Source organism: Diadema antillarum, unplaced genomic scaffold (assembly GCF_040938485.1).
Source record: "Diadema antillarum isolate AM-2024a unplaced genomic scaffold, OU_Dant_1.0 seq00001411_RagTag, whole genome shotgun sequence".
Classification (NCBI taxonomy): domain Eukaryota; kingdom Metazoa; phylum Echinodermata; class Echinoidea; order Diadematoida; family Diadematidae; genus Diadema; species Diadema antillarum.
This window is the reverse complement of record NW_027272165.1, coordinates 238,940-251,234: the sequence shown is the minus strand read 5'-3', so window position 1 is coordinate 251,234 and position 12,295 is coordinate 238,940. Positions and strand designations below refer to the sequence as shown.

Below are 12,295 nucleotides of genomic sequence, written 5' to 3'. Positions count from 1 at the left end.
GGCTATCGAAAGGGCTTTCGAAAGTCGTTTAAACTGGGGAAAGTTGATAAACACAGCCTTAACGTCTTGTCGACACTCGTATAACTGTTGTTCAAGGTTGAGACATACAGGTCATATGCATGTCATCCATCATTGCTGTCCATGTTTTTTTTTTTCCCGAAACAATGAGCGAAAAATGGGGTAAAATACACTACAAAATCACAATCAACTTGCCAAAATACTTTTACTTGTATAATACGTGCATTTTACAAATGAAATTGCTTGAGCGATGTTTTCCCAATACACATAACATTTGCATATGCATTTTTCTTCATTTAAGAGATTTGTTAGCTTCTGCGCATGTGGTTTTTTTTTTTTTTTTAATTTCTCTAAGGACCGCGTCTTCTTTTTATTCAAGCTGGTATTCCGCGGTGATGCTTAGATCAAAATAGGATAGCATGTTGCGGCACTTTTGACAGAAACAGGTGCATGAATTTATTGAAGAGGGATGAATGTCCGAATGTGTAGTAGGTCCATGGTGTATACTATAGTACCACACGAATACAGTACGCGCGCACTACGCAGGGCACCACTGACACCCGTCATTGCGTCTATAGCGAGATATATAGCCTCTTCCTCTCTCTAATTGTCAACAGACGCACACTGTATCACTGAGGTATACTTTTCAATTGTCTTTTGCGTCAGCTTCCACGCCAGCCAAACATCTTCAGCAACATGGCCGCATTTTGGGCACCTCGAGGATTGAAGGGATCATTATGTAACATACCTGCTTTCAAGTTCTCTCGTTTTTCGTCTGCATTGAACATTCGAGGACAGAACAGTCGTTACTTGTCTTTTTCCTGGGCTCCGTCCGCTACGAGCTGCGACAGTCAGCCGCAGAAATGCCGAACGAGGGTCCTCAATGTTCCAAACTTTATTGGACATCACAAAGTCGTGTCGGCTTCGCTCGCTTCGGCTTCTCAGAGTTCCCTTACGTCATCCGACGTCCCCTTCTTGACCAAGGAGGAGATGTCAGTCCTGGACACCACTTTCGCCTCCGAAAGGCTCCTGCATCCACGATGGGGGGAATATTCTGAATTCAGGCTTGCCAACGTCGAATGGTCTGATGTTTGTGACCGGGTTGAAGTAACATGGGCACGGGATAGGCAGAGTGATAGAGACATAGAGGTTAGCGGGGGTACAGCGAAAAACTCTTTTCCCTACAGCTGGCTGAGAGATAACTGTCGATGTAACGAATGCTTCAACAAGTCTTCCAAGTCTCGAACGGTTAATCTGCAGGGGCTCTTAGCGAGGTGTGGAGTAGAGACGGTGACGCGAAGTGAAGATGGCAAATCAGTAAGTTATCGTGTCAGCTCTGCTACCTTACTGTCTCAAGAATCCTTCTTTCATAACAAGTCCAGATTTAAAGTGGAATTCCACATTCTTGCTAGCAAATGGTCACGTTTTTACAAGCTCTGTAAAACGAGCTTGAGCTTTCTTTTGCATAACTGGGACGTTCGCTTTTAAGCACCATGTTCATATTCGTAAAAGAATAGCCAAAGTTGTGCAGGAGTGGTACAATAAATCAATAAGGAATTTTTCCCAAGATGTACCAGAAACTTTTTCGTTTCAACAAGAGGAATGTCCAATGGTCAGCACACAAAATGTGAGGCTGCGTTCACATAGAAGTATACTATTCGGGTATTCGGGCTCGTTTTTCGAGGGCGCGCGAATATCTTGAATCGAACGATAGGATTTCCTCACACCGGTTCACATAAGAGGGCACTATTCGAAAGTACCGAATACCTGCGAAAAGTATAGCAAAGTGGGAATCGAGCTTGTTCGATTTTCTTGCAGCGTATACCGTCTCTCGTTTATGAAATAATGACAATTTTGGTCTGGATTTGCCCGTTAGCAAAAATAAGCATGTAGACTGACATTCTGATGCAGTTTAGAAATTGTTAATAAGATTTGCTGCAATGTAGGAGGAAGAAATCCTCACTACATGGGATGGTGAGTTGACGGTGCGGGTGATGGTGTATTCGGTGCTCGAATAGCGAATAGCGAATAGCGAATACCGAATACCGAATACTTCTATGTGAACGCAGCCTTATGAGAAACGAGTAGGATGTCTGACATCTGTGGAGAGCACGGATAACTCTTTTATTATAGGGCCTCGCTGTTTTTGGACTTCTCAGAAGTCCCTGATTTGAGTCCCGTACATTTATGGCTGCAATGAAGGTGCCCCAAATCAAGACACTTTATCGTCGAGTCTATAGTCCTTCACAGGTCTTGTGGTTGCTTTATACCAACAAACACGCATTGCTTCCTTATAGTGGTCTCGTAAAAAACAAAACAAACAAATCAAATCAAATCATTCCGATTCAATTAAGGTAATTCCACATTTTTTTAAAGCATAATGAAAGACTACTGACTTAACTTCTCCGTAGGTTAGGGAGAGTCGTATTTACCTATAATAGTATCAGTATAACAAGTCGAGGATGCATTTTTCACAACGAAAAATTCTCATAGACCTAAACCAGTCTGCCTCTGTTAACATTGATTTCCAGATGACAATAAAATGGAAGGATGGCCATGTAAGCCACTACCCAGCTACCTGGCTTCGCTGCAATGTTTTCTCCGAGTCGGACCCTGACCCCGTTGCCGACATGCCACCTCAGTTGTGGGACGCGGCTACGTGTCGGGACCGAATTCAAATCTTCGACTTCAACGACCTCCTGAGCGACGACCGTGCCCTCTTCGCACTCCTGCGCGAAGTGAAATTACTTGGAATCGCCATCATCGAAAACGTCCCGCAAAAGGTCCGGCAGATTCGTCGTTTGGCGGAGAGATGTGGCTACCTGACCCCTTGCAACTACGGGTATGCCCTTATAATAATCAGCGGGTCAATTCTGTAAAAAGTGCAATTCCGCTCATGCATAGTAAACTTGACTCAGTAAAAACAAGTAAGAATCAACCTGTGATGTGGTACAGAGGTTCGATTCATCGAATTTTTGCATGAAAAACGCACGTTCAAGTTTGATGTAATAAACGTATTCACGTTTTTGAAATCAGTTTATAAATATGCAAATTTGGTAAGTTAATCTGCCATTGACCGGCCATGCACACATTTATTTTCCATTCCATTCCCTATGTTGAAACAAACCTTAGAAAAGAAAACGTGCATGTTTCACATCTTAATGTGTTTGCTAATTGAGAAATAATGACGTCGGAGTATGGGTGAAAGAGTTTTAGCAAACAAAAGATTAATCATCACCAAAAAACCATGGGTTATTCATTCATTCATTTATTTTTCATTTCCAACAGAAACATTATACATATTACAGAAATTTAGCCTTTAGAAATTTAGCATTATTAGCCTTCATTGATAAAGTAGCTCATGCTTTAGATGATGCTTCCCATTGTATATTCAACCATGATTTCCCCATATCTTAATTATGGAATTCTTGCGTGGGGTAACGCATCTAGATACTTACTGGATTCACTTTTTCCTATTCAAAAGCGAGCGATCAGAATTATTAACCATGCTGGGTATTTATCTCACACTAACGCCTTATTTCAGAAAAATAAGATTTTAAAGCTGATAGATTTGTGTGGTTATAATTTAGGTATTTTTATGTATAAATTTTCCTCAAAAGATCTTCCTGGTGTCTTTTTACAGATGTTCATAAGAAACAATTCTGTCCACCACTATCCAACTCGCCAGAGTGACGCTTATCACCTTCCACGAACTCGAACAGTTTTCGCTAAAAACACAATTATGTATACAGGTCCTAAATATTGGAATGATCTCCCAACAGAGGTTAAAAGCTGCTTGTCATTATCATCCTTTAAGCGTAAACTCAGACAGCATGTATTGAATAGCTACAACACACAAGTGCACTAAAATTCCTTTTTATTATGCTGATGGCTGCTCTGTTATACTACTCGGTTGTTGCTTTGTGAACAGACTCATGCATATACATTTTAGTTGCATGCTCTCTCAAATTCCTTCCCATCGGTGTTTTTCCTTCCACTTCTAGTAAGACCTTGGTCGTGTCGCATAGTTTCCCCTCCTTTCTTTCTTTCCTTTCTTTTATGCATCATTGCAGCTGGCTGGTATATCACATATAGGAATTGCAATTGATTCATGTTCTCCATTTTTCAAATCTTTCCCCGTGTCTATGGAAGCCGGAATGTTTAAACCCTAAAAGTACTTAAGTATTCACGTCATTATCACTCCCATGTCTAAATTGCTATTATAGTCCATGGGCCAGGCCAGATATTGGTACCATCTGAGGTGGCAAAACCTTTTTGGTGTCATTTTGTTTGTCGGGCATAGATATGCTTATCAAGCTATGATAGCATTTCCAAATGAGTAGCTTAGTCATAGTAAATGAATTTTTAACCAATTTGGTCTCGTTGTTATATCCCTATACTTCTGAATCGAAACTAACCGCCATACAAAGAAGAGCACTGTCTTCTGTATGTTCCATAGAGCTGTAAAATGCAGCTCTATGGTATGTTCACAGGTGTTCTGTTGTAAACGCGGTGCGCTTAGTCTTTATTCAAGGCAGCGAAGGGAATATCCAAAGGTTATGATTTCCACAGCGCTTAGTCTTTATTCTAGACGGCGAAGGGAATGTCCAAAGCGTATGATCCAGTGTATATCCTTTTATCTAAAAACAACAACAACAACAAAAGCAATTCCTCGTGAATTTTACCGTATCTTTCAATTACAGTATTTATCATTTTCCGGCGAAAACGCTACGGTGAAAACGCTGATACCACGCCAATGTCGCTTTATTTCCCTCCAACAATGAAAGATAATGCAAAAACAATGTACCGGTACACTACAATACATTATAATAAATAACATTGTAAATGAACAGAGTGATTTTTGTTTAAAACTGATGTATTTGTTGATAGGGTGGTATAAAAACAGTATAGATAATCCCTTTTATGAGGAACTTTAGATATGATAACGGTACATTGGTCTAGATAAAGAACTAAGCGCACCGCGTGACAGCTGTGGACATCATAACCCTTTGGATATTCCCTTCGCTGCCTTGAATAGAGACTAAACGCACCGCGTTTACAACAGAACACCTGTGGACATACAGAAGGCAGTGCTCTTCTTTGTATAGCCGTTTAGTTTCGATTCAGAAGTATAGGGATATAAATACGAGACCAAATTGGTTAAAAATTCATTTATTATGACTAAGCTACTCATTTGGAAATGCTATCATAGCTTGATAAGTATATCTATGCCCGACAAACAAAATGACACCAAAAAGGTTGTGCCACCTCAGATGGTACCAACAACCCATTTTTCGGGTCTTGGCCCATGGACTATTAGAGCAACTGCTATAGTGTGCAGCATGTGGTTACTTGTTCTCATTTTATCACACACATAAATGCATGTGAGAAGAATCTTCTGAGCCCCGAGTAATAGTCATTCTCTTTTGTTTATCCTTACTTTTGGTCTTAATTGTATCCGTGCTCCTCATCCTGTTCCCCTTACTAGGCTTTTGTTGGGACCTACACTCAACAAGCTTTGCTTTTTAGTAGGTTCCATCGTATTTCTCTTCGCATCTTTTACTTTGATTGAAAATGACACATCGACCGTTATGTATTACTTTTGTATTCCTATTTCTTCATGTATATATCCAAGCTGGACATTCTGTATTATATTTTGTTATATACCATGTATTTTCCATCGAGAAATATGAAAATAAATTGAAATTGAAATTGAAATTGAAATTGAATACAAGTACACAGATTTCATCATAATATAAAATAAAGGATAAGTTTACTGAAAAATTGTAAGTATACGAAAATGTTGGAAATGGGGAGGAATGCTAAAAAGCTGGGCTTGTAGGGTGCCTTCCCCCCACACGTAATACAAGTATATGATCGATGGACTGATATACATTATAACGTTTTCGTTTAAATCATTCCTCCATACCAATGCGCATTTATAGTTACAATCAATAACACTGCTCAGCGAAACTTTAGAAAATTAACAAAGTCTTGAAAATCTTGATAAACTATACTTTCAGTTTTTTTTGTTTTTTCTCCATTTATTCAAATGAAATGATTATGACAATCAAAAACAATGTTCTCAACATAAGAGTACTGAAAGAGTACTACAAAGTAATGAATGTAATTATACGTGTAAACGATAACATAACGTCGCCCGCTAGACCAGGGAGGTGAGTAACACCTCCCTGGCTAGACTAACCCCGAACTGGCATATATATTCTGCTATTTGCATTAAAAAGGTGTTTTCTTTCTCAATATGCACGTATTACAGGGAGACGTTCCAGGTGGAGGCAAAGGTGGACCCAAGTAACGCAGCCTACACATCTGGCTCCCTGAGCATACATACAGACCTGACGTATTTCAACGACACACACGATGTGAGTCTCAACAACGGCATTTTTATCTACAGGAAGGAATGAGTGTTTCCATGAGGCAAACTCCAAGGCCCCCCTCCCTTTACACAAAACGGAAAATAAAAGAGTGATAAAGGAGCGGGGGAGGGGGTTATGAAATATTAGTCAAGGCGCTAATTCCTGTAAGGGGCTTAATTAAGGAGTTCGTTCAACCCACCCCGCAGAAAAGGTTTGACCAGACAGGGTGGTAAATGGGACCTCCATGAACATCCCCAGGTAGTATGTGATTCCAAATTGTGGTATCAGTAGAATGTTACATGTCACTTAACATCATTATTTGTTGGAACAAACGTAATAGAGTCTGCGCAAGTTAAGACTATACTACACGTACCACTGGCACTGTTACAGTGCAGTGTCAGTGGTACGTGTAGTAGTCTTAGCGCACGCATACTTTTTCTTCGACAAACGAGGGTTTTTGCCTGCAAACTAACTTTTCACGCCAAGCTGGGGTCGGTGTAGTGTAGTTTCTAGCCGTTTTTATTTCGTCTTTATTTCTCCGAGTTGAAGCAAGCCGAGTGAGAGCGCATACCCAGTGATTGCGATGCCCGAACCGTTTTTGTTTTGTTTTGTTTTGGTTTTTTTTTGGCGTAATCACCGTGGGTATGTGCCCTCACTTGGCTTAACGCAATACAGCGGGCTTCTAAACAATGCACAAGCTGCAACTCAGAGAAATAAATGCCAATTTTTGGCCCCGCATTTGGCCTTTTGCGCGTTTACACTGAAATGAAGGCAGGCTCGGCCGCGGCCGAGCCTCGCACTGTAAACGGGGTCTTATACTTAGTATATTCTGAAACGTTGCATTCATGACAAACACTAAAAATGATCAAAATATTCATCTCCCATTAGACCGGATTTAAAAAAACACAATATTTCATATTCAACAAGTCGCTTGATTTTTTATTTTTAATGATCCCGCTGTTTAAGATGTAGGAAAGTTATTTTGAAATTTGTAAAATGTTGCACAATCACCCAATGTCTCAAAACTACACGAAGCTCTTGCATCTGTGTCGGCTGCATGTCCTGCATAATATAATGATAATAATAATAATAATAATAATAATAATAATGATAATAATAATAACAATAATAGTAATAAGCTAGTTGTAGGTATCACGAGATTGCATGGCTGTGTCTAAGCTTTTGCGGATTTTAACTACGGCATAAGCAACGTCTTTTCTCCGCAGATCCAGATGTTACATTGCATTGCGCAGGCGGACGGTGAAGGAGGTGAGAACACGCTCGTTGACGGGTTCAAGATCGCCAACGACCTCCGGCAGCGCGCTCCAAAACTGTTCGACATCCTCACTACAGCAGTGCTTGAGTACCACGATGTCGGGCACGACGCTGTGGGCGACTTTTTCCAGCATTCACGAGTCCGAACCATAAGGTATAGGCCTACATGTTATCTCAGTTGTCGTTGTTGTTGTTGTTGTTGTTGCCGTCATTAGTAATGTCGTTGTGTTTGTTGTTGCCGTCGTTGTTTTATTTGTTGTTGATTTTTAAAGGACAATTTTGTGAATAATATTACCATTACTCTAAACATCGCATGTACGTGCTTGCCATGGTTGCCAAGTTATATACTACAGGTATATTATTGTTATTTGTTCCTATAAGTACAACGTGGTAAACGATTATTGTATGTTTTGAAAATCTAACTTGGCAATGAATCAAAAGGGAGACAAAACAGGGAGATTAGATTATCAAGAATCAACAAGTAGATTTCCGTTTTAATATTTGTTTTCTTGTGTACATAGATTAATTAAGACCTTTGATACTCTGAAAGAACTTGACAAAATTAATTTTACCAATATCTTTTTGTGTTTATGTTGGGAAAAAAAGTCTAAGGCAATATCAATAGCGCAATGTAACAAAAAAGTAGAAGAATACACCAGTTATATTGATTTAATGACACTTGCAGTTATTTATTAACCTTGTCAACGTTGAAAAAGATGATAGAAACAAGATGGTCCTCGATCCTCCCGAAAATCTGTAATGACCTCATTTTTTCACGATTTGGACAAAGACTAAATGACAAGGGCGATGTTGACAAGATCATATTCAGTGACCACGGGCGGAGTGCAATGTTCCGCATGGGCGTGGACAACGTCGTCGCGACGTACGAGGCTCTGGCTGCCTTTGCGGACCTTTTATACGACCCCGTCAATGTCTTCCGGTATAGGATGAGAGGTGGTAAGTGTGTTTTTGCCACGCGCATTCTCACACATTGGTCTCCTTGGGTCTGTTACACTTAGTCATAAAATCAATCCTAAATTCAATTGCGATTGATCTTACGGACAGTTTTGAGATCAATCAATCCTCGTGTATTCGTAATTGTTTCAATAAGCCAGATGGGAGCAATATCTTGCGCCCACCTTGCCGCGTTCTGGAATACATCTTGAATGTCGATGAATCCATCTCAGCTAGATTTGATCTGAATCTGTCCCAACTTTGGGCTCTTTTTTTCGCTCGATAGTCTCGGTGTTAGTGAAATAGCGCCCAGGGACATCAGACTGGTCTCTGTGCTTCTCACTGATGTATGGTCAAAGGAGACTTATGATACATCAGAAGAGACCTTGTCATACTCCTCATGCTGTGGAAAGATGAGGTTGATTACATTACGTGAGCCATGATCATTAAAGAATTTTATTTAAATTATAATTATGGTGTAATGATGATAATGGTTTGAATAATATATGCAACGCGGACGTTCAAAGACGACGACTGCGTTTGCCGTTCTCCTCTCTTCCTGCATCGTGTTGCAAAGTAGCTCTAAATCATGGTACGCGAGGACGCTGCCTATAAAAAGTAAAATGGCGCCCCAATAAATATGTTATTATTTTAGTTTTAAAGGCGTGTATCATTCGATATTAATAATCAGTGTATCAAGTAGCCTTTCACCAATGCGGTCTGGGCTTATATCCCCTGTGTGACTAATTGCGATATAGCAACGAACACGGGCCCCATTTCATAAAAAAGTTGATATGATGGTAACTCTTGCTGCAATGACAATTGTCATGGCAATCGGCCAATCCGGCTCATTGTCTCGAGCAGACTTCTCAACCGTTATTAACGGCCTAGGCCGCTCCGATATGCAGGCAGTAGAGTCTGATCCTTAGCCATGTTAGCAGCACAGGAACCTCAATTGGTCCGATTCAAAGCCAAACAAAACAGACAGGCAATATTAATAAGATGCAAATTCAGTAATCACATATACATTTTTTAGCAAAGTAAGCAATCTCTGGGCTGTGGTGCGCATGAATTGCCTCTTTAGAATACCTCGAGGCAGAGTTAGACCCCGTTTTACAGTGCGGGGCCGGGCTCGGCCGCGGCTCGGCCGCGGCCGAACCCTGCCTCAATTGCGCGGCCGAGCCCCGCAATTTTGTCCGTTTACACTGCTGGGCTCGGCCGCGCTTTTGATTCAAACCTTTCAATATTTTGTCGTAGTGGCGCTCTGCTTGTAAACAAATGCAATTTGGTATTGTCTGGTTTTCAGACCCTTTGCCACATGAATTCCGTGGCGACGAAGTCGCCGTTCGGGCGAAGGCCTTTGCCGAAGGAAAGAATCCTTTGCAGGACAAAACCACCTTACACTATACTAGTTTTCGACGTTGAGGGGGTTAATATCCTGAATAGCGAAAGATAAAGGCAGAGGGTTTGGAAGCCAGACTAAAATTGGCCGCGCAATTGGCCGCGCATTTGGCCCAGTTTGCGTTTACACCAAGAAAAGGCCGGGCTCGGCCGCGGCTCGGCCGCGGCCGAGACCACCTCCAGAGCGAGGCCAAATGCGAGGCCAATTTTGGCCTCGCATTTGGCCTTTTGCGCGTTTACACTGAAATGAAGGTGGACTCGGCCGCGGCCGAGCCGCGGCCGAGCCTCGCACTGTAAACGGGGTCTTAGTGCAAACTATGTACACTGCGTTAGTCTATTTTCAGACAGTTTTGAGAGGCAAACAGCGCGCGAGGCCTTGTCCAAAGGCTATGCATCAAGTAGCTCTCTGCGGTGTGAATTCGAGCAAGGAGCTTCGAGCGGACGCAAAACGGCCCAGAAACAGCGCCCAGAACCGACCGTGCAAACTCGGGACAGGTCGACGTTTATATGCAAATTTGCGCGTGCACACTAACACACTTTTTTTCTTCTGAACGTCCACGTCCACGAAAATCTAAAGCTCCCTAATTATAATCTTCCTTCATCTACTCACTATACTAGTATTTAATCTTCTGTCTATCTGTATGATATCTGCCTTTTAAGTGCCCCTCTCTCCTACATGCACTCTCTCGATCTTGACCCCCTACAGGTGACATTCTCATAATGGACAACCATCGTGTGTTGCATGGTCGGGAGGCTTTCACCATGAAATCCGGCTCTTCTCGCCACTTGGAGGGAGGTTATTTAGACTGGGATGCCGTCTTGTCAAAGATCAGAGTCCTGGGACAGAACGTCGAGTGATGTGCGTGGTATGGCACCTTTTTCTTTGAGATGGGAAAAGTGTGCTCGGTGTCTTAGGTGGCCCGGCTACAACAGGCTTCCTCCGGGGGTGGACTCGTTATAGCGAACTTCTGAACGCCAGAACTCTGTGTGTGTGTGTGTGTGTGTGTGTGTGTGTGTGTGTGTGTGGTGTTGGTCCGTTCAGAGGACAACTACAGTTTGAATGAGACATTGCAGATGAATGGAAGCGGGTCATATAATACTCGGCGATGCGAAATGATGAATAAATATTTCCATCTAATTGCACGTACATGTATTATAAACTGATGTAAGTTCTGATTCATCCAGGTAACATTCACTTGGAGACAGAAGAATTTAATGACTACATCTGGACTCACTGTTTAATTCAAATCACGAGAACGGTTTCACGTCCGATCCTAGAAGCTTCATCAGCTCGTCTGGTTTGATGGCAGGAAGCCGATCGTCTGCGCCAATGTGAGTCCAGAGGTAGTGCTTTAATTTTTGTTTTTGACTAATTACAAATACGCGTATCCATTGACTACATTAATTAACTTTTGGAAATGAAATAAACGAAACTATGTAAAATGAAATTGTTTTAGATTAGATCAAAGAAATTGTTCGCATTACCGACACCTATATCAAATTGTTACATTACCAATAACCAATGTTTGTTTAATCTATTGACACAATCCTTGTTTTTATTTTATTTTATTTGAAATCATTATTATGCGCAAGGTATACTAAGCTCGATGTATGATAAACCTATACGTTTTATAACATAAGATAGTTTGTGTTATGATGATGTCAGAACGTATGTGTGTTTAGAATTTGACGCTTTTTACTTAATGCATGCCATATCATAAACTGGAATTAAAATGCCAGAGTAAGTGCAATTCTGGCAATGTAATGGTTAAAGGGAAATTTCATGATTGCATGGAAACCTCATACTTTGATTTTGTCTAACAATTAAGCTTGTCGTTCCGGAAAAGATGGGTGATATTCAACTGTACGTGTTTTCATGTTTCTAATAGTAATCGTCTATGTGCCATCATGCTAAAGTTCGATGACCGTGACTGGGATTATCGATGCTAATAGTCAATGGACTTTGAATCCATTCTAAAATTTGCTGAGTCAGCGAAATTTGCACGCAACATCATGGGGACTATATGCAAATACAAGTTGGCTTGTGTTTTCTACTTTTTTCTTTAGATTGTTTGGATACGGCGAAAAAAAAAAACACGTCAGATCAATACTTTGTCATCATCTGTTAATCATCAACAAATGACAATGAAATGTACATAGGGTGCTTCATTTTCCCGAGAATGATAATATCTTGTATGTTTACTTTAAAACAAGTATACTGTAAACGATATACTTTTAGTATCTATGTGCATCAATGATCAAATGCTCCA

The 12,295-nt window shown here is 40.9% G+C and overlaps 1 protein-coding gene across 1 annotated transcript; it reads left to right on the top strand.

The window, feature by feature from the left end:
- Positions 1-714: 714 nt before the first annotated feature.
- LOC139709169 (gamma-butyrobetaine dioxygenase-like) lies at positions 715-10,883 on the top strand. The gene is made up of 6 exons (XM_071621124.1): positions 715-1,335; positions 2,550-2,860; positions 6,296-6,401; positions 7,622-7,824; positions 8,461-8,627; positions 10,732-10,883. Exons 1-6 carry the CDS (start codon positions 715-717, stop codon positions 10,881-10,883), a joined length of 1,560 nt encoding a protein of 519 aa, XP_071477225.1.
- The last annotated feature ends 1,412 nt before the right edge of the window (positions 10,884-12,295 follow it).

What these genes read in the sequence shown, in the direction of transcription:
- LOC139709169 (XM_071621124.1), top strand. Translation starts at nt 715, where the DNA reads ATGGCCGCATTTTGGGCACCTCGAGGATTGAAGGGATCATTATGTAAC. An exon ending in ATTTCAACGACACACACGAT is followed by an intron (nt 6,402 to 7,621) that starts GTGAGTCTCAAC and finishes TTTTCTCCGCAG; the next exon opens with ATCCAGATGTTACATTGCAT. An exon ending in CCGGTATAGGATGAGAGGTG is followed by an intron (nt 8,628 to 10,731) that starts GTAAGTGTGTTT and finishes GACCCCCTACAG; the next exon opens with GTGACATTCTCATAATGGAC.